General features: G+C 39.5%; 1 protein-coding gene across 9 annotated transcripts in view; it reads left to right on the top strand.

Moving 5' to 3' along the window:
• Nucleotides 1-21,368, top strand: part of CEP112 (centrosomal protein 112) — a 145,017-nt gene that overhangs the window by 22,435 nt on the left and 101,214 nt on the right. For all 9 annotated transcript variants that reach the window (XM_065034976.1, XM_065034980.1, XM_065034982.1 and 6 more), the window contains 9 exons: nt 7,123-7,209; nt 9,095-9,194; nt 9,713-9,831; nt 11,464-11,607; nt 14,060-14,214; nt 14,533-14,662; nt 14,809-14,901; nt 15,510-15,569; nt 18,655-18,734. In XM_065034976.1, the coding sequence (XP_064891048.1) occupies nt 7,123-7,209; nt 9,095-9,194; nt 9,713-9,831; nt 11,464-11,607; nt 14,060-14,214; nt 14,533-14,662; nt 14,809-14,901; nt 15,510-15,569; nt 18,655-18,734 (968 nt within the window). The remainder of the gene's footprint in view (nt 1-7,122; nt 7,210-9,094; nt 9,195-9,712; nt 9,832-11,463; nt 11,608-14,059; nt 14,215-14,532; nt 14,663-14,808; nt 14,902-15,509; nt 15,570-18,654; nt 18,735-21,368) is intronic.

The raw sequence follows: 21,368 nt of genomic DNA on the forward strand, positions 1-21,368 counted from the left end.
GGCTGATTAATGTCCTGCTCCCGAGGACACGTGCGAGTTGTCCATTGTGTTCATGTGAGGAAATCACATCCTGTCTTGCTTTGATAACTCTTCACAACGCAATGTAATAAACCCCAAACCTTATTTTATTGCTAGACTGGTCTGAGACAAACAGTGTATGTCAGGATGAGACATGTTTTCATAAACTAACGTGTGATTTATAATTCTTGATACTAATTGGTCTGGTCATGGAGATATTTATTACATGTGCCTTTTTTTTTTTTTGCAATAGTTTGTGAACTATGTCTTTAATTATTGCGCATATGTGCTGGAGACATTGAGAAAGATCAAAGGGGTAGGTTAGCAATTCAAACTGGTGTTTTAACCAGTAGAATGTCCAGATGGTTGCCAAGCAGCTGGGAATTAATCTTGAGCTGCATGATTAATCTCTACCTCAAAGTATCGCACTTTTTTTTTAAGTTTTGATTTTTTTTTTTTTTTTATTTTAATATGTAGAGATCCTGGTCTTTAAGGGAGAAAAGACATTGACTAGAAAACGCAGGGACTATACACTGTTCTTGCTGCGTGTCGCAATTGTGAAATAAAGGCAGGAGCTGTTGAAAATTCAATGCTAGAATGCAACACATGAAGAATAAGGAATAACACTGGGGAGAAACTGTGGTGGTGTTGACTTGGTGTATACAGACTCACTTGCATCTCTGGACTCCTACAATTAGATGAAGTTTTCAAGTAGCATCTATTTTATTCAGATTTTACTGACTCCCTTTAAAATCCGTGTGATTTCTGGATGTTCACACGATTCAATTTCAATTTTCAGTGCTGGCAACCGAAGATGCAGTTTGTTGCATTTTTGAGCTGTCTCTTATGAAATGGCCTCTAAGTTATTACCATTTATAAACTTGCTCAATTTCTAAACATATTATGAATGTTTTTGGTACTTATTGATGTCATTCTCTATTACTGGTGGCAGAGATATTTCTCATGTATGGAAGTCAGGCACTTGCCACTCCAAGTGATGCTGTGTAGAGTGTTGTGCTGTAGTGCTCCTATGCGTGCCGTGTTTATTAGCTATATAAACCACCTTCTAGAGTAAAAATATCATTTCAAGTGCTTACAGTTGTATGGATACAAAGCTGTATGCTTTTCTCCCCATTCCCACCACCCCCAACTTGGAAATCTATGAAAAATACATTGTTCTCTTTTGAAAGAGACTAATGACATTTACATATGAATAAGAACAATTGTCCATTCAATTATTTTTCTGTACACAGCAAATGGGTATTAATGTTCAGCGTCATTTAAGAAAATCAGACTCTTGTTGGTGGGGAGAGCTGGTATGATTTGATTTAGGACAAAGACTTTCATTTTTAGTGGCTATAAAATGGGGCGATGTCATATTAATTTTTCACTTAAGTGAATATCTAGTTTGTCTTCAAAGAGGACCCAGTAAAAATGTTGTAACTGGAAGCAGCAGTTGTAGTGTTTTTAAGTAGTAAAGTTACGGAGAACGTTGGGTATCGGGAGAGAAGTGTGAATGTTTGTTAGGCCGAATAATGTAGTCTAGATCGTAAACATAGACTTTAGTGAAGGGACCTTTAAATCTGGGCAAAATGCCGTGTTTATAAAAGATCTTTTTGCATTCCAGTTTCTGGCGTGCATGTTTTACTTATTCGATACCCCTGCACTTTGAGTCTTTGGCTTGTCCAGACTGGAAGCTCTTCGCAACAGACACTTTGCAAGACCTTTATTTCACCTTAGGAATAGCATCGGATAAAAATGTTGCTGATATTCAATGAAGAATTGGGAGCAGTTAATGTATCTGATATTTCAAAATGTGGTTATAACTTTTTGCTTTGTGTTACACTCAGAGGATGAGCACAAACATCAGAAAAAAAACTCAGTGTTGGTGTGAATCCCAGATGGAAAACCTTCTGTTATTGTGTGGGGTGTTCCACTAGGAAAAATACCATTTATAACTTTAATTTATATGATTTGTTCTTAAATTCTAATAGAGCTGTGGAGATGTCAATCAAGTAATACCAGCTTGGTGGCAAAATGCCCCGCCACCATCCCTCAAGAAGGGATGTTAATTGTGCTGTGATATACACTATTCCAAATTACTGTTGTCTGAAGTTGGCATTTATTGTGTATAATAAATCTCGAGTGTTTTGCAGGTCCAGTATGTGCTGCCTTGCCGTGCCTGTGTACTTTAAAACACCGTATAAATTGTCGATATTTGTTATTTTAACCTTGGAAGCGAATATTGTGTAAACACGCTTCAGTAGAAAGTTCTATTTGTTTGTTGTTGTGTGGGTTTTTTCTTAAGAACCTTTTTCTTCCATGAAAATATCAAAGCTTTGTGTTGTGCGCTGATTTCTTTCAGCAGCTGCATAACACCAAGACAAATAAGTTTTGTCATATATTGTAAGATACACAAGTCATTGTTCTCCATTGTTAGTTCTGACTTTGAAGTTCTCATTTATTGTTTACATCCTTCTCCCCCTTCCTCGCTTCCTCCCTCCCTCCCCCATAGATTCATAGGCTTGGAAACACAATCTGGCAAGCAAACAAGTACTGTTTTGTCAAATACCCAAAATGAATCTCTGATGGGTGTTAGAACTTCAAGATGCCACCTCTGGCCTGGGGGTGATCCCTGTCATGATGACAAGTTGACACCCATCAGCCTCAGATTAATATTGTTGGTCCCACTCATTGATTTACTTTTAAATCGAGTGTTTAAATATTTCTACGCATTTTTGTAAATGGTGACAAGACGAATGTTTTGTCATGAAAAACTGAGATGTTACCTTTTTTTTTTTTTCCAAATACTTATGACACTTGCAGATTAGACTCTATTGCCTTAAGTTTGACAGCTGTTATTTAAATTTCCATATCATCCAACCTGTGCTATGAAAATATAGGCGGGTGACACAATGAAACCCCATTTTCAGGTGACTATGTGCTGGGTTTGGTGGTGTTTTGTTTTTTTAAATGAGGAAGAAAGTGTGACTGAGCACATAAAAGCAGTTCTGTGATCCCACCCTCCGTGGCTTTAAATAACAGGGACAGCACAGATGTTTGACATCAGGAATGTTTACATGGCCTCGGGGTTTAATTGCCTCATACCCTTTGTAAGGAGAATAAACAATGACAGAAATCCAAAGGAATGATGTTCAGGCAACAGCAATCGCTGCATTTCATACATAGTTGCAAACTTCTCAGCTATAGCTAAATATCTACTTTTTTCTTCACTTTCTTTTTTTTTTTTTTTGAGTGGTAACATGCCATAATTTCAATTTTATTCTTTTCTGCTGCCTCTTAACTGTAATAAAAGATATTAAAACTGATGAGCATGAGCGCAGTTAATTGCTTCCAACAAGGTGAATGGCTTTTTTGAGTTGTTTTTATCTATTTTCCCCAGTTTACAAAGGTCTCTGATACTGTTGTAGGTAGTTTTGTTTCTCGAGGTGTTTTTAATAAATAAAGTAGAACCAAAGTGCAAAGGGCACTTTAGGGAGGAGCATCACGTGAAGTCACCAAGCGCCGTTCCGCAGGAGACCGGGCCTAACTCGGCAAACGGGCTTTGACATTTGGGAGCTACGGATAGGCGCTTGACTCAAGGCCGTATGGTTTCAATTTGAAAGATACTCCTTTATTGAAATTAGTATTTAATAACGCATCTAAACTTTGAAAATGGAAGGGGAGAAGGGTCACTCCCAGTTGTGATGAGCCCACTTGCTTCAACCCCAGCCCTAATGAGATCACTTTGAAAAGTGGGTTTACATGGCTCATAATTTTTTAACCTGCATACACAGTGAGATTGGAAGCCTGCCTAATGTGAAGGGTGGGGCAAAAAGCAGATTTATAAATGAAACCATGCTCCAAGCTTTGCTATAGGACACTGTTCCATTGTCCTTATGCTTCTGGCTGTCCCAGCAGTTTTCCACAGAGGAGATTTTAAGTGTAGAATTTTTAAACCAATATATCTTTATTTTTACAGCAGATGCTCAGATTAACACTTCCAGAAATTGTGATGAAGATACATCTGTGTTTTGGAGCTGTGGACCATTATAAAATGTAAATGTTGTTGGAGATATGTTACTTTTTACCAGTTGCTCATTACGGATATGGCTGAAAACTCCATGTGCACATTTAATACAGGGCTCCTCACATTTGTTTGTATAGGAGGTCCTGAAGGGCCAAAGTTATGTAAGTTGTGGATGAAGCAGACAGGGCAGGAAAACGGCTGGCGTGCTGGAACTTCAGAACTTCCTTGAGTTTCTAGAAGTTGAGGGCCTTGAGTCATTTGGAAGGTATCGCCTTTTGAACCCCCAGCCCACGAGGAATTGTCTTGAGGGTTTTTCAAGAGTGGGATGTGTTGCTTGCGTGTTTTTTTTGTTTTTCTATTCAAAGACAAAGTAATCTATTTCGTTATTGCAGTGCTTGCCTTCATTATAGCTGGCTTCTGTATCTTGGACAGCCCCGTTTTTCAAATGTCTTGTTTGGTTGCAAGTAGCTCTCCCGAAACGAAGCTGCCTGTCCTTTTTGGAAGGTAACCCCCAAATCCATGACGTTTTAAGGCATTCTTGTTCTTCTGGAATTAGTGCAATGAGTTAATGAACTAAAATTGAGAACTAAAATGACGTTGAGCGGAAGGTGAATGACAAGAAGTGGGAGCCAACCGCAGGTACGGGGATTTCTGCTGCCAACCTGAGCGAGAAGAACCATGTGGCTGAGAACAGTCACCATCACTTGTATGAAAGATGGGCATATATTTCCAAGATGAATTTTTGAGTTTATGTTCTTTCAACCTACAGAATAATAAAATGTAGACCAGATCTCAGCTGATGCAAACCGCCAAGGATTAATTTACATCAGCCAAGAGGCTCGCACTTTATTAATGAGTTTTAAATGTAATGTGTTTCTGTGGATTTAACAGCTCCGTGAGTGCCGTAGCTATACATCAGTAATTCATAAGCTTTTAATGTAATTCAAGTAGATTGGAGTCTCTTTCATGTTTAGTTTCTACTATTTGTGTTTTTACAAGACCTTCATATTTATTTATGGAATGTTCACAAACTGTCTATCTGCAAGTGGATTACTGTGCTCTTTTTTTGAAATCACCACTTATTTATCAACGGGAACTAAGATTTTCTTCTACAATGTCACTTTGTTGGAGGGATATGTGCATATATTTATTTCAATATATACATTTACATATATTTTATGAATAGAACATGCATTTTTATTGTGATGGTGATAAAAGAGGCGGCTGACAGCTGAGAATACTATCTGCTTTCTTTGGATTAATTCTCAATCTAACTTTTTCCCCGCTGGGTAATATGCATAAGACTATGTGTGTCTTTAGCCTGGGGAGATCCGCAGCCTCTTTCTATGTGGTGTAACGAGCAGGCCTGTGCTTTGGGTATCAGTGGGTGCGGAGTCTGGAAATCAAAAGAATTTGCTGCTCTTGCTTCTCTGTTTTAAGTTCTTAAGGAGCTTTCTATATTTAATGAAAAATTTAATGAAATATAACAAGGGAAAGTGTAGAGTCTTGTATCTGGGCAGGAACAACCCCAGGTTCCAGTATAAGTTGGGGAATGACCTATTAGAAAGCAGCGTAGGGGAAAGAGACCTGGGGGTGCTGGGGACAGCAGGATGACCATGAGCCAGCACTGGGCCCTTGTGGCCAGGAAGCCAATGGTACCTGGGGTGGGTTAGAAGGGGGTGGTCAGTAGGTCAGAGAGGTTCTCCTGCCCCTCTGCTCTGCCCTGGGGAGACCACACCTGGAATATTGTGTCCAGTTGTGGCCCCTCAGTTCCAGCAGGACAGGGAACTGCTGCAGAGAGTCCAGCGCAGCCACCAAGATGCTGAAGGGAGTGGAGCATCTCCTGTGTGAGGAAAGGCTGAGGGAGCTGGGGCTCTGGAGCTGGACAAGAGGAGACTGAGGGGGGACTCATTCATGTTTACAGATATCTAAAGGCTGAGTGTCAGGAGGATGGAGCCAGGCTCTTCTTGGTGACAACCAATAGTAGGACAAACGGTAATGGGTACAAACTGGAACACAAGAGGTTCCACTTAAATTTGAGAAGAAACTTGTTCCTGGTGAGGGTGGCAGAGCCTGGCCCAGGCTGCCCAGGGGGTTGTGGAGTCTCCTTCTCTGCAGACATTCCAACCCGCCTGGACACCTTCCTGTGTAACCTCATCTGGGTGTTTTTCTGGTGGCGAGAGGCCATGTGAAGGTGTTTGCTGGGGAGATGTTGGTTCTCACACGCCAAGGACTTTGGTCTTTCCTAAAGCCAGCGGGGTTGTTGGGGTCTGTCACTCCGAAGAAATTTTTCTGTCCACTTTGCTTTCTGAACAGGAGAAATGACTGAAGGTGGGAGTGGAATCCACTTAATCTGAACTCGAGGTGTCACTTTGACTTCTTAGAAAACTCGGAGAAGCACTAAATACCCGTCATATTTGCAGCGTCCTCAATGACACAAGATGAAGAGATTAAAAATACTTTCTAAAGATGAAAACGTTGACTATAAGAAGCGGCAACGTGTTATTGTCAGGGGGGTTCAAGTGCGCTACTGTGAACAAACACAAGCAGGAAATGTATTTCAGCAATTGAATTCAGCAGCGATGGCCTTAATCCCAGTATAAGTAAAGTGTAAAAGTAAACGTGCTTATGTTGTGAAAGCTCTGAATAACAGAAAACAAACAAAAATAAAGTGCATCCGGGCTGAAGGACGTTCTTTGTATAAATGTAACACCTGCCTGGTTGATAAAAGCAAGTTTACCATACTTGGTATATTAACAGAGATCTTAAAAGTTTCATTCTTAAGTGTTTGTTTAAATAAGGGATGATGGCTTTTTCTGGGTAGTAGCAGTTGGTTTTGTTGCCAACTAAAACATTTACACGTTGATTTGCTAAATAAATATCTTAGGTTAAGATCTTTTTATCAGTTTTATCAAATAAATATGAAAATACTGAGAAACTGAATATACGTTTTTCATAGCCATGATTTGTTGGTGAGTTGCCTTCTCAAAGAGATAAATGTATAGTTTAAAAGTTAGGCAATGGTCCTTATTCTTTACTTTAATTTATATTTGTGTTCAATTTTGGTTTTAAAGCTGGACATGAAAATGAAAATAGCAGAAGGCAAATTTCATGAAGAAAAGCTGAAGTTGCAGCAGAAGCACGATGCCGATGTTCAGAAGGTAAGACGTGCTTGTTTTTTCCAGTGACGGTATGTAAAACAAAATAATGGTCTGATTGCAGTAAATGATTTGCAGTTGTGCTTTGACTTCTTCACAAAGTAAGATTGTAGGTAACAGTTTGTATAAGCTGATGGGAATGCAGAGTGTTCTATAACATAAACTTAGGAAGGGAAAAACGCTTGCAGAAAGCAGATGAAAACACAGGGTGATTTGTTTGTTTGAACAAGACACAACCAGCCGAACAGCTTCTCTGGATTCATATGCTGATGAAATCATAAACTCAGGACTTTTCTTCTAAAGAGAAAGCACTTGTGTTGTAGCAAAATATGAACAAAAAATTAAATTTTTATGGACAAAATGCAAAAAATAAAGTAGGAAAATCTGCAAGTCTCCCACATATGTTCCTACTAATACAGCCATAATGCTTGTTCTCGTGTCTCTGTTTCAACACTGTATCTTACAGCAAAGGCTGGTCAATAAACAGTTTGTTATTGATGTTATTGCGTTGTTAAAGCTCTATGTGGCTTTTAGTTCTTCCCAGCAATAAAGCAACACCAGATATACTTCCCTTGGGTTAAGTTGGATTTGTCTTTTATTGTGTTGCATAACAGCGCTTTTGGAAAGATTACCGAAAGCCTATCAAAGACCATACTGTTACTTTTAATACTGTCTTTTAAACACGTGGGGTCAAATTCGACGAGGTGCTGAGTGCTTTCCAAGTCCTGGGGTCCCAGGAACATGACGGGAGTTAAATGCTCAGTGTCAGGATCACGATGACTTATCCTGCTTTAAGCCTGGCCTTACTCAGTACCTCGGTTTTGTTTCTTAAGACTGAGTCAGAGACTTGGAGGAAATGAGTTGACACAACATGATGCCACATCAAAGGCTCCGAAAGGATGTGAATATTTGGTCAGGTGCATATTTGGCTCATCTGTTCCCAAAGTCTGTGAGCACAAGTAGCTGGCGAAGCGGAGAGTCGAAAGGAAACAGCTTTGTGAGAATAAGAAATAGTTTAAATGCTTTCTCATCCCTCGAGTTGTCATCCTTTTTCTAATTCATGTTAGGATTCGTCTTTTGAAGTTGTTTAATAACGCTGGATATTTTGGAAGAGGTTAAACAGTGTCGTATTAATCTTTAAAGGCACAAAATATTTAATGCAGATGGACTAATATTGTTTTAAGATGAAAGCTTCTGTTTGATGAGAGATTTGGGGCACTGTTATAAAATATCTATAACTTTAATGATTGTCTTAAACACAAATTTTAAATTAAAATACTATCTCAAAGGGCGCAAATATTGGAGCATTTTTTTCCCCGAAATCAGCGTGTACAGAAATGTGAACGCAGTTCCACGTCATGTACTTGCTCTATTGCAACCCATCATTTCCTGGAATACAAAAAAAGAGTTGCCATTGGCGAAGTGCAAAAGAATGTAATGAAATTCACCAATTACTTAAGTATTTCTTAAACCTGCTGAGAATTGTAGACACCTCTAAATATTATTAGGCAACATAAGTATGAAAAGGGAAACAAATCCTTTCTGTTTGCAGTAGCAGCACCATGAGACTTCCCAGCTCAACAGAAGCAACATTGGATTTGCCCAAGTTTAAAGGAAAACAAAAAGACCCCTCCCCCAAAAAAACCCACTATAAAACTCCTTTTTAACCGACTCTGCTACCTACATTTATCTAAATCCATCCTCTGTTTGTGACTTGATGCTCTTAACTGTGAAAATGACTTTGATTTAATCCCTTGGTCCTGCACGACCTAAGCACTAGTTGAAGGCAGCTCCTTTGATACAGACCACTGTGTGTTATTTTGTGCACTGGTTATAGTTTAGTGGGGTTTTTCGACTCTTATTAAGGCACTGTGATTTTTCCCTACAGATCTTGGATAGAAAGAATGATGAAATAGAGGTGATGAAGTCCCTCTACAAAAACAAACAGAATGAAGCTGAGGAGACCATTAGAAAACTGGAGAAAAAAGGTGATTTATTGTTTTTAGTTTCGCAGTTGTTTCCTGCGTGGTGGTACCGTAACCGCATCCTTGCCCTGGCGATGCCCTCAGGTGTCCCTTCCCGGTGCAGGTGTCCCTTTGCTCTTCATTTGCAGGTCTTGACCTGCTTTTTTCCTTTAGTTTTTTGGAGCATTGTCCAGTAGTCTTTGCTGTACAGTTTCCAAACTTAATTTCCTTGCATATCTTGGGCATTCAGCCTTCACGAGAACCTCTTCTTCTAAGGGTGGACATAAAATCAGGTTAAAAATGCCTGTTTTCCTTAGGTTCTACAGAATTTTGATGATTGCATTATATATTTACTGCCTGAGTAAGGAAAGCTCAGCATTTTGTAAACAGAGAGAACACCTTGTAATGTTTTAGTGACACAGAATCTAAGCACATACATTAAGCATTTTTAAGACTGCTGTAGTCTGATTGCGTCTGTTGCCAGCGCTGGAAACTCCCAAGGTATCTCTTGAATGGTTGTTTGTTTTTCCCATTTTTGACAGTTCAGACCCTTGTTCGTGAGTCACAAGTCGTCAGAGAAGCGAAAGAGAAGCAGATTGTGGAGTTAAAGAAGATGTGTGAGCAGAGCAATGATTCTCTGAACAACGAGTGGGAGAAAAGGGTAATGACTAATACTTGCTTTGAAAGACTCCTGCGGTCTGGGAAAATACATTTTGTCACTTAAAGAAGAAAGAAATACAAGGAATATGTTGCTTTTAGTGATATTTTCTTATGCTGATTTTATTTTTTTGTGGAGTAGTTTCGCAAGATGCTTTGCTGGTGCTTTTCAGCCCCAGCCACCAGCTGCTCCCCCTGATCCAGGTTCCAGTCTAAGTTGGGGAATGACCTATTAGAGAGCAGCGTAGGGGAAAGGGACCTGGGGGTCCTGGGGACAGCAGGGTGACCATGAGCCAGCACTGGGCCCTTGTGGCCAGGAAGCCAATGGTACCTGGGGTGGGTTAGAAGGGGGTGGTCAGTAGGTCAGAGAGGTTCTCCTGCCCCTCTGCTCTGCCCTGGGGAGACCACACCTGGAATATTGTGTCCAGCTGTGGCCCCTCAGTTCCAGCAGGACAGGGAACTGCTGGAGAGAGTCCAGCGCAGCCACCAAGATGCTGAAGGGAGTGGAGCATCTCCCGTGTGAGGAAAGGCTGAGGGAGCTGGGGCTCTGGAGCTGGACAAGAGGAGACCGAGGGGGGACTCATTCATGTTTACAGATATCTAAAGGGTGAGTGTCAGGAGGATGGAGCCAGGCTCTTCTCGGTGACAACCAGTGACAGGACAAGGGGCGATGGGTGCAAACTGGAACACAAGAGGTTCCACTTAAAAATGAGAAGAAACTCCTTCTCAGTGCGGGTGGCAGAGCCTGGCCCAGGCTGCCCAGGGGGGTTGTGGAGTCTCCTTCTGTGCAGACATTCCAACCCGCCTGGACACCTTCCTGTGTAACCTCATCTGGGTGTTCCTGCTCCATGGGGGGATTGCACTGGATGAGCTTTCCAGGGCCCTTCCAACCCCTGACATTCTGGGATTCTGTGATCCGGGTTCCTCTGCCCCTTGACAAGTCTCAGGATGTGTCAAGGAAACGTTGATTTCTGGTTTACTTGACATGGAATTTTAATCTTGGTAAACCTGCTGCTACCTGCTGCCACGGTGATTCCTTTGAACTACTGTTTTTTGCATTGGGTCATGAATTCTTCAATGTATTTTTATTTATTCTGAGGTTGAAGAGAGCAGCAAAGCTGCATGTTTATTGCAAGAGAGCTTCACCTTTGTGCAGATTATTGTCAGTATTTGTCTTGCTTTACCTTTTTTTGGGAAAAGGGGGTTCACAAAAAGGGCAGAACCACCTCCCCTCATAGATGAAGCATGCTGTTGATTTTTTTGCAGCCCTGCATCTGGAAGTCATGTTGGTTTTAATTCTTGTCCTGTAAGAGATAAATCATAAGTCTTGTCCTTTGTGCTTAAGGCCTTGAGGCTTCAGTGTTAGGTGGGTTATTTTGTTATAGAGAAGCATTATCTTCAGCCCAAAGTCATCTCACTTCTTGTGGTTATCGAGCAAAAGCTGTTCCTACAGCTGTAATTGTCGCCAGTGATGCCAATGTGCAAACAAGAAGGCAAATTAAAATGCTAATATTTATTTTAACTCAATGACGTTAAGTGAAATTGTGCTTGTTACTCTGTTTATATACTCTAATAATATAAAACTCATGCTGGTTTTATATGCCATTTATTACTTGTCGATCTCTTTGCGGTGCAGCTCCACAACGCGGTGGCGGAGATGGAGAAGGAGAAGTTCACGATTCGGAAGAAGCACACGGAGGATATGCAGGAGCTGCTCGAGGACACCAACGCGCGGCTCAGCAAGATGGAGGAGGATTATTTGGAACAGATCAAGTCAACCGTGAGTTTTTGCTGTAAATACGCCGCGGAAGCACGTGTCTCTTGCAGCGTTCAAATTTCACGTGTAAAATGAACGTAAATGTTGTTGAGCAGAGGAGTATTTCTAATGGTGCAATGTAGTCATTTTGTCTTGGGAGAGAACAGGAGTCCTACAGCCAGTCCAACCCAAGGGTTCTTCCCCCTGGGTAAAATTCATGAAAATACAGCCCTTTGATGAATATTACACAGATACAAGTTTGTATGGAAGGATTATTTTTAGCATTTCTCACTGGTTTTGATTCAAATTAGAGGAACTTTTGTCTCTGTGGTTTTGTAGACTATAAAAAAGGATTTCTATACCACATCTATTTTCATGGATACATGTGGCTTCTTACCCGCCCCCTCTTTGAATGATCAAATGCTTCTGTTAGATTAAAAATCTAATAAAAAGGATATTTAAAATAATTATTGTATTATTCTAATTGATTTCGTTGCTTTCCTAGAATAACTAAAAACATGTAAGCAAGTGTAATCTGGATTTTGTGCCTGCTATATAACTAATATCAAAAGCAAAAAATCCCCCAACAAATATCCCCAAGAAAGCATCCCATACTTTTTATCAGAGTGAGGTATGAAGAAAATTAAATTAGTGAAAAGACAATGTCAAACAAAACTTATTCCTTTATTAATGAATGTTGAATTTAAACATTGGCATTCAGATCATGTCATAGGTAACAGTAAATACAGAGAAAAATGGACACAGTCTGTCAGCAGGATTGAATTTAAGAACCATCAAAAGTAGACAGATCTTGCTGAGCAGCTTCTGATTTAATAATTAAACAAGGTAGAGTTCAAGGCAGGGCTTAAGATGAAAGACCAGGCTGTCACTGGAAATTAGTTTTCTTTTTTCCTCGCTCTTTCTTTCTCTCTCTTGATTTCTCTTTTCTGGACGGTGTTGCAGAGTTTCCTTGTTCAGAGTTTCTCGTTGTCACGGGTGCCATTGCTGTTAGCAAGTGAAATGGGCTGACCCGTCTCACTGCTCCAGCAGAGCGGAGAGGGCGGGTTCTGTGCATCGAGCCAGTATCGGCTCCTGAGGGGCAGAATTATAACATTTGGCGATACGTTAATCACAAATTTTATGTTTTGAGGTTCCTGCATTGCTCCAGGCTCATTTAACAATTCTCTGACAATTGGGGCACTGACTCGAGATGGCAGATGTTTGGTTTTAATTTTACTCTAACAGAGAGTGAAAACACTGTTCCACTTCCCTCATCTTCAGGCCTGTGTTCATATAAAAATACCTCTGACCTGTTCATCCTGGAAGGTCAGCTGCGCCTTATTTTCTGAATCCAGCCTCCTGAGTTGTTCTTCTCTCATTTCTGTGCATGTTAACATAAATTTAGGGAGGAAAGGGACGTGGCACAGTAGTCTCTTGCTGCCTGCCTGTGGGAGGCCTGGATTAGGGAAGGGTGTAACCCCAGAGTCCTTGTATGGATTTCCCGTGTTCCTGTGCACGACACTTTCCTTCTCTGTATCCTGTATCCCTCCGCTTGCCAGGAATAAAACAGAGGTGATACACTTACCTTGCAAGACGATTGGCAAATCATTTAGTTAATATTTGGTAATGGATTTGAAACCCAACTAGATAGCAGTGCCCGCACGGTTAACGTAGCATTTGTATTTTAACGTTCTTGCATCCTCCAAATCCACAGCAGATGTTACTGTATCTTATTGTTTACATCCTTGGATATGGTTTTGCCAAAGTGTGCACCTAAAAGGCAATTGTTTAAAATCTATAGTTCTTTAGCAATTGAAGTGCGTTGCTCCTTGTTTTAGATTAGAAATTTTATATATGTATACATATATATATATATATATATATATATATTTATGTCTATAAACATAAGATGGCCATAAAAGTGCTCAGAAGAATATTTTAGCATGAAAGAGCTCCAGATTTCACTGGGTGCTATATAGTTTAATACATTTTCTAGCCGACTTTTATAGCTGCTCATCACTCTAATGATCAGTAAAATCTTTTTGTATATTTAGTTTTTTCCTCCAATGCTTTCTTGGATGTAGGTTGTACATATTGCTAGTGATAGCACACTTTTTGATTAATGGGAGGTCTGAAAATGCTCAATATGTATAATCATCCATTACAGTTTTCCATAGAAACATCTGTTGCCTCTCCCGTTTTAAAAGATTTGTAGTTTAGAAATCAGTTGCACACGCTGTTTTGCTTAGGGGAGAACACGTGTTGCTTTGGGGGGGAATAGACATCCATATTTTGAAGATTTATTTATTTTTATGTACAACATAGAATTCACTATCATGATTGATGACAGCTTTGCTATTGTAGCTCTTGTGTCTGTGGACCACCAAAGAACCTTGTTGCTCCAGGCTACTGAATAACAACAGGGGGATACCCTTATTTCTTCTGGTGTTTTCTCAACAATGACTTATTCTTTCAGAACCAGACGGTCAAGAAACTGGAGGCTCGTGTCCAGCAGTTGACAGTTGAGGCTGAAAATAGTAATTTACAGCGTCAAAAATTATCTCAGGAAAAGACGGATGCAGAGCAACGTTACCAGGCGGTTTGCTCTGAACTTCAGGAAGTGAAAGCAAGGTAATTAAATAGAACTTGCTGGTTTTCACGTTGAACAATATGGAATTACAGGAAGCAAGTAATTTTTATTTCAAGAGCCCAGTGATGGTAACTGCCAGTAGAAAATTGTCATTAAAATGTTTTAATTGATGTAGAACTCATTTTGGAACTGACCACCGTAAGAAGTCCGTTATCTTTCTTTTATTCAGAAGCATTTCATTCTGTTACCATGGGCACATGGTACAGGTGGACTTGCAGACTCTGTAGAATTGATACCGAGCACATAAAATACCAGAATATGAAAGTGATTTCCATATTCTGTTTGCTTGCTGCTTGCAGGCTCTGCTCACTTCAGAAGGACAAGGACCACATTGTAAAGGAATACGAGGAGACCATTCAACAACTACAAAGTAAATACGATGTTGATATCAGTTTTGCAAAGCAGGAACATGCTCTATCTGCAGCTAAGGTATGCTTCCATGTAGAATAGCCAAAACTGCTGTATCCAGACTTGTAAACTCATACAATGTTCTTTTTTCAGTTTGATAATTTTTTTCCAATTTCCAGGCACCTTTGAGAAATAAATGTAATCCTTTTTCTGTTAAATCCCTACAGGCATCTGATGCGATTGAAGAATTACAGCACAGTGTGTCTCTGTTAAAACAACAGTTGCAAGATTCAGACCATCAGAGGCAGCAACAGCTGAGGGTGAGCCCTGAATTTCTTACTCAAGAATGACCAGCCCTTCTTACTTTTTCCACTGATCTGAGTGTTTAGATAGTCGTATTAAATATACTTATATATAACGTGCATCTTTGTACTGTATTCATAGAAATATATAAAACACCACCTTAAGATTTAAAGCTTCTAAATGGTTTTTATTTTTTTACTGTTTAACAGTTCAGTTCAATATTCTATCTTCCTGTAGGCATTTAAATTAATCCTTCTATCTCAGGATAATGAGTTCCACATCTGTGTCATGTATCAATCCTGTATGAGTCTTGGCATCTACTTTTCCTCCCATGTCTTTCATTTCCCAGTTGATGTAGTACGGAACGGCATTTTAATAGCTCAGGAGAACAAGTTGCTGTTTCTCTTTAGAAAACATGAATTATGACTTCAGAGATTGTTTTGTTATGGGTGGATGTTTTTGCTGTCGGTTGAATTTTTGGTGTATGTCAAGAGAATTTTTCAATGATGATATAAGGTGGACTTTTAATTTTAATGGACAGTTTTATAGAATGGAAAATGTGCTGCTTTGAAATGAAAGAAAAATGTGATTTGTTTCTTTAGAATAAGTATCTCTTCCTTTGCAGGATCAAGAACACAAGCTTCAACAGAACAAACTTCACTTAGAGCGTGCGTATGAAAAACAGGTAATATTTTCAGGAAAATATACCGTCTTTGCACATTTCCACTTTTGTTGTAGACAGAAGCCAAAGGTTTAAATTCTGAAATTCCCAAAGTAGTACCTTTTGGAATCTAAGCATTTCACATGGGTTGGAAAAATAATTGGACCAATTCACGAGGATCTTAAGCCCAGTGATGTTGCCTCTTGTTCTTGGAACCTCGTTCTGGAACTGAGGGGCCACAGCTGGACACAATATTCCAGGTGTGGTCTCCCCAGGGCAGAGCAGAGGGGCAGGAGAACCTCTCTGACCTACTGACCACCCCCTTCTAACCCACCCCAGGTACCATTGGCTTCCTGGCCACAAGGGCCCAGTGCTGGCTCATGGTCACCCTGCTGTCCCCAGGACCCCCAGGTCCCTTTCCCCTACGCTGCTCTCTAATAGGTCATTCCCCAACTGATACTGGAACCTGGGGTTGTTCCTGCCCAGATTCAAGACTCCACATTTTCCCTTGTTCTATTTCATTAAATTTTCCCTGCCCAACTCTCCAGCCTGTCCAGGTCTCTGATGGCAGCACAGCCTCTGGCGTGTCAGCCACTCCTCCCAGCTTGGTGTCACCAGCAAACTTGCTGATAGTGCACTCTATTCTCTCATCCAAATCATTGATGAATATATTGAATAATACCGGCCCCAGCACTGCCCCCTGAGGCACTGCACTAGATCCAGGCCTCAACTGGACTCTGCCCCATTGACCACAACTCTCTTGTCAACATGCATTGTTTTTGCATCAGAAGCTTAAATTAATGAATGTGTGTTTCATCAAAACCACTTCATCTTAAAGCACTTTGTAAATACTGTCTGTTCTTTTAGACTTTAAACATCAATAGGCTTTAAATTAAACTTCAGTTTTAGTGATGTTATGTGTTCAGCTCATGCAGTGTTTAGTAAGAGGATGTGTTCGATGGCTATTTAATTGAAAGGATGTGTTATTCAAACATGTCATTTCCAAATGTGGCAAATTTATAACATAAAATAATGGGTTGTGATCATAGCTACTTGTCACTTGGTAATTGTGTTTGCAACGTCAATCGTAGTGAGTTTTTGGTTTGAGTTAGTGCCTTCTGCTGAATTGCATTCAGACCCTTTCTCATTCCAAGATATGTTTTGGTCTAATCCTAGCCTACGTTTGTCTTTTTAGACAAGTTATGGTTTCTGCTGATGTTGGCCTCAATAAAAGTATAGGACTGGAATAACATTGCAGGTCAAAATAGAAATATATTAGCATAATTTGGCTATCTTCTAGCTGCTGAAATATAGTGGCCAGTGGTTTATTGTAATACATCACTTCCTCTGCAGACAAATAGGGATTAAACGTGGCTGGTAATATTTCCGAATGCCATCAAACGCTATTAAACTTTATGATTCTGGACAAAAGGTGGATGTATCTGTATGACCTGTCTGTGCTGGCGCTGGCCTGTGTGGATCCTGAGCGAGGCTGGAGGATCGTTTGGGGGGATCCTCCTTAGTTCAGCGTCTACGCACGTCGGGAGTCAGCGCAGATATTGAAGTTGTAACCTGGTGTCAGGAAATGAGAAAGTAGCCCCTTTGTTTTTAATAGGTAACTTCATAGCAGTTCGCCTGGTCGTAAATTTTGATGTAACTGTGTTTTCAAAATAATCTGAGATAGGAGGAGAAAAAAAATCCATGTGAACAGTCTGTGGATATAAATCCATAAAATAGTGTAGATTGACCCATAAAGTACTAAACCAAGCTTGCTTTCAAGTAAAGGAATCATGGAGTCTCTGGTGCAATCTATTCACTTAAGAACCTACCCATTATCTAATAATCTTTATTAGCCTACAGTGGCTATTGCCTGCTAGGATATTTAAACATCAAACAAAGAATAGGTAGTAACCCTAAATGTCACTGTTTGATTAAATGTGCTTATCTGCTGAATCAGGAACCGGTTGGGCTAAATGGTTTTACAAGCAAAGGAAACACCTGCTTTTTATAAATAATCGACCGCTTGTTTTCCAAACATTCAACTAAGCGTAAGAACAGTGACAGGTTATTCCTGAGAGCCATTCTCGAACCAGCTGTTCAATAGATATAATTTTACCGGGGTGGGCAATACCTTGGGTAGGAGCCCTTTGGTTTGGAGGCTCTTTCAAAGCAGCCAGGTGTTCAGACTTCCATGGAAAAAACACCTACATGGACCTGCTTACATAGAGAATCTCTAAATTTGTCTTTTAATTGGATTGTACTCTTATGCTTCTGACTATACACTTGATAAAAGATGTTTTTCTTCATTATAGTGAATTAAGAGCATGTATTATTGGAAATTATTGTAGGTGGATAAAGGATTTTCCGTGCTCCCCATCCGATAAGGAAAATCATGGTTAGTAGGTGACATTGCCACATTGTGACGCCTTTTTGGAGGTGTCTGTGTTTTGGGTTGGGTAGTTGAACACATACATGAGTGCCACAACCCCCCCATTTCCAAATGGGGTTTCTAGTGCCTGGATGCAAAATGGGAAGACAGAAAGTTTTCTATAATGATTCAAACACTCTGGTTTGATTTCACTGGCTCAGGAATTCGTTAGTACCAAACCGCTTTTCCTCAAAGTTTTGCTTTTCCTATGAATGCCCTCAGCTAGTTAATATTTGAGTATGTATTATCCTAAAGTAACGTTATTTCCTGTCTTTCGCTATTTTTATTACTGTGAGAATTGATAACAAGTAGTTCATTTTGAGTATTCACAAATTGCTAAGTGGAGAATACACCATAGAGAATCCATGTCATTATTTTAGGCAGATTTCTAGACGCTTTCCTGGATTTAGCTAAAGAGAATCTAGTTGCTTTTTATGTAATTACTGATATTTCTTTATTCTAGAGAATATTATTTTTGAGAAGAAAAATGGCTCTGTTGGCTATATTCTCATACTTCAAATCTATTAACCCTTATTCTTACATTTTATGTAATTTTAGAAATATATAGATGGTTGCCTATGTCACTGCAAAAGAAATAGTTTTTATATTTTAAAATAACATTTGTTTTTAATCAGCCTTTCTTATAGCTAAAATATGGTCTTTTTTTCCTTCAAATGGTAGATTCAAGACATCCGGAATGATCTTGATAAAGAAAGAGGGGACGCTCTAAAGAAAGTTCGCAAACTGGAAGAGACTTTGAAGTAAGTGAACAGGGGATAATTGTTGCACCATCCCCATTTATTTAGTCAGATTTCTTAAATAAACTTGTGCTTTGGCTTATCTAACTGCCTGCCTATAGTTTGTCTGGGTTATCTTCCCGTTGTAAATCTTCAGGGTTCTAGTCAGCCATACAAATTAAAAACGTAAAGCAAGAACCAAACCTTATATTTCAGGTGTAGGTGAGGCTTGGAGAAAAGCTCTACAGCAAGCAGAAGGTACTTTTCAATAACTAACTCGGAACAGGTTTTTTTGCTGACCTTATACATTAAAAAAACTAACCAGGGTGCAACAAGTTTGGTGTTTTCTGAGTGGGGAGCGGTTTCCATACAGCAGATCCACATGCGACAAGATCGACTCTTGTTACGCTGCTTCCATTTTTGATTATGTAAAATATTGTTTCCAGGTGTTTATCCAGTTTAAATTCAAATTTCTACAAAAAACAGATTATACTGAAGCAAACCAGAAGTTATTTGCTGAAACTACTCGGGTAAATGTTATAGTGTATCTTCTATAGGCTGATGGGGCGTTGCGAATATACTTTTATTCGCTAAAAGTCACAGAGCTGAAGTCTGTATTGCTTTATTTCCATAATATCTTAGGCATTTGGCATAAAGACTATCTTAAATCACTACAGACATTAATAAAAACCTCTAGCTTTTAATCTTTACATTCTTTACACTGACTATTATTTATAATTTTAGGGAGATTGGATTGTTATCAACTAAACTGAATCTTTTAGTATTCTAACATCTGATTCATTGATAGTGTAGCTGCATTAATTATCTTCCACAGCTTTCAAATAACATCAGTCTGCACTTATGTTAATAAAATAAGTCTGAGCAGCCAGTGGACTGTCAGGTCAGAATGTATTCCCCGTGTCTTGGTGCAGAATAGATCGGTGATGCTCCAGTTTGGGCAAGTGGGTGAATGTGCCGGGGGTTTGGGACTTGGTTTATGGTGAACAGTACTGTGCTGAGGAGCTCCTCATTTATTTCACATATTCCCTCGCTGTAATTAAGCTTAGGTTGTGGGTTTGGGTTAGAGGAAGGGTTTGATAGGCTGGACTTTGAAGAGCCTGGTTTAGTGTTGCATCCTGCAGGGATGAAGATGATGGGGACAGAGGCCAGTCCCACAGTACCAACATTTCTGGACAAAATCACGATTTTTACATATATATGATTATATACAATATGTATGTAAGTAACACAAAGCAAGCAGTAATACTTCTGTGTCAGAAATGGATGACTTCCTCATGACCTTATTTTTCATCGCTGCAAAAATTAGTCTTTTGCTATTCATACGAATTCACAAAACGTAACATCTTGTGTGAAAACGCTTTATTTTGCCGTATTTCTTTGACTTTGCGGAGTCAAATGACTTACAGGCTAAGGCAGGCACAGCAAACCTTTAGAAAACAACCTTCTCTTCCTTGAGAGGGGTGAGAATCTAGTTCACCATCTTCAATAGACGCGATGCCTTGTGGAATTGCGGCTGGGAACACGGGAGGTGCATCAGCGATTTCGCATAAGCTGCTTTGATCTGAATGCGCTGTGATTCGGAAATGGCCACAGGATTATATCTTGAGTAGCTGCTAGTCAGCTGCCAACACACGGAAAGGGAAGCAGCAGGCGTTTTACTTATTATTATTATTATTATTATTATTATTATTATTATTATTATTATTATTATTATTGCAGCAGTGTGACAGCAAACAGCGCTATTGCAGTTTGCAACATCTCCGCATAGATGCATAATAAAAGTGATTTGAGACATTGCATGGAGCAGTAAAATCCCAATTTCTAAAAGTGTCTTTCACTTCAAATAGTGACACAAGACTTTTAATACTGAATAGGGGTTTGTGTAGTTTTTGGAAGGTTTTTATTCTTCTGAAATTTATGGTAGAAATATCTGTCAAAACCAAATCTTTAGCGAAATAATTGCTTTAATACTCGTGACTATTGGTGTTGACTTTTAGATATAAGTTTTGTATTTGGTTTAGCAACACATGTCATGGGCACTGCCAAATAGCAAAAGTGACTATAGGAAGGATTTTTCTAGAATGTCATTTAATCTGCATTTGTATAATAACAAAGTATTCTTAAAAAGCTTCTGTGTAATTACTTGAGGGGAAAGGTTGTTCCTCTAATCCCTTTAGTTTGGTCACATAAAATATGTCATGAGAGCGGGTTGCAAATAAGGCTAAATCTCTGCGGTTCTTATCTCTCTTATTTTATGTGGAGGAATTGGAAATAAAGAGGTGTAGTTACATTAGAATTTGTCACACTACAGACTGAGCTGAATACAACAGAAAAAAATTAAGAATAAAAAAATCTGTATCCATTTGCTGCTGAAGAAATTACATGGAAGAGAAGGAGAAGGTCTCGCTGACGTTATACCACACTGTTATCCAGAATAGCTCTCAGCATGATCAGTTCCCTTGCTCTGTGAAATTTGGACACCTATTTATTTAAAGCATTCTTTTTTGTGTTTTTTGAGGTGTTTGTCCATCCTGAGATGGAGTTTTCGGACTAAATTACACACATAAATGAGAGCTGAGGCTGTTACCATCTGTCACCTGCTGGAGGTGCAGAACATCTGGCTGCTGCTGGCTTTTT

This window comes from Columba livia, chromosome 18 (assembly GCF_036013475.1).
Source record: "Columba livia isolate bColLiv1 breed racing homer chromosome 18, bColLiv1.pat.W.v2, whole genome shotgun sequence".
Lineage (NCBI taxonomy): Eukaryota > Metazoa > Chordata > Aves > Columbiformes > Columbidae > Columba > Columba livia.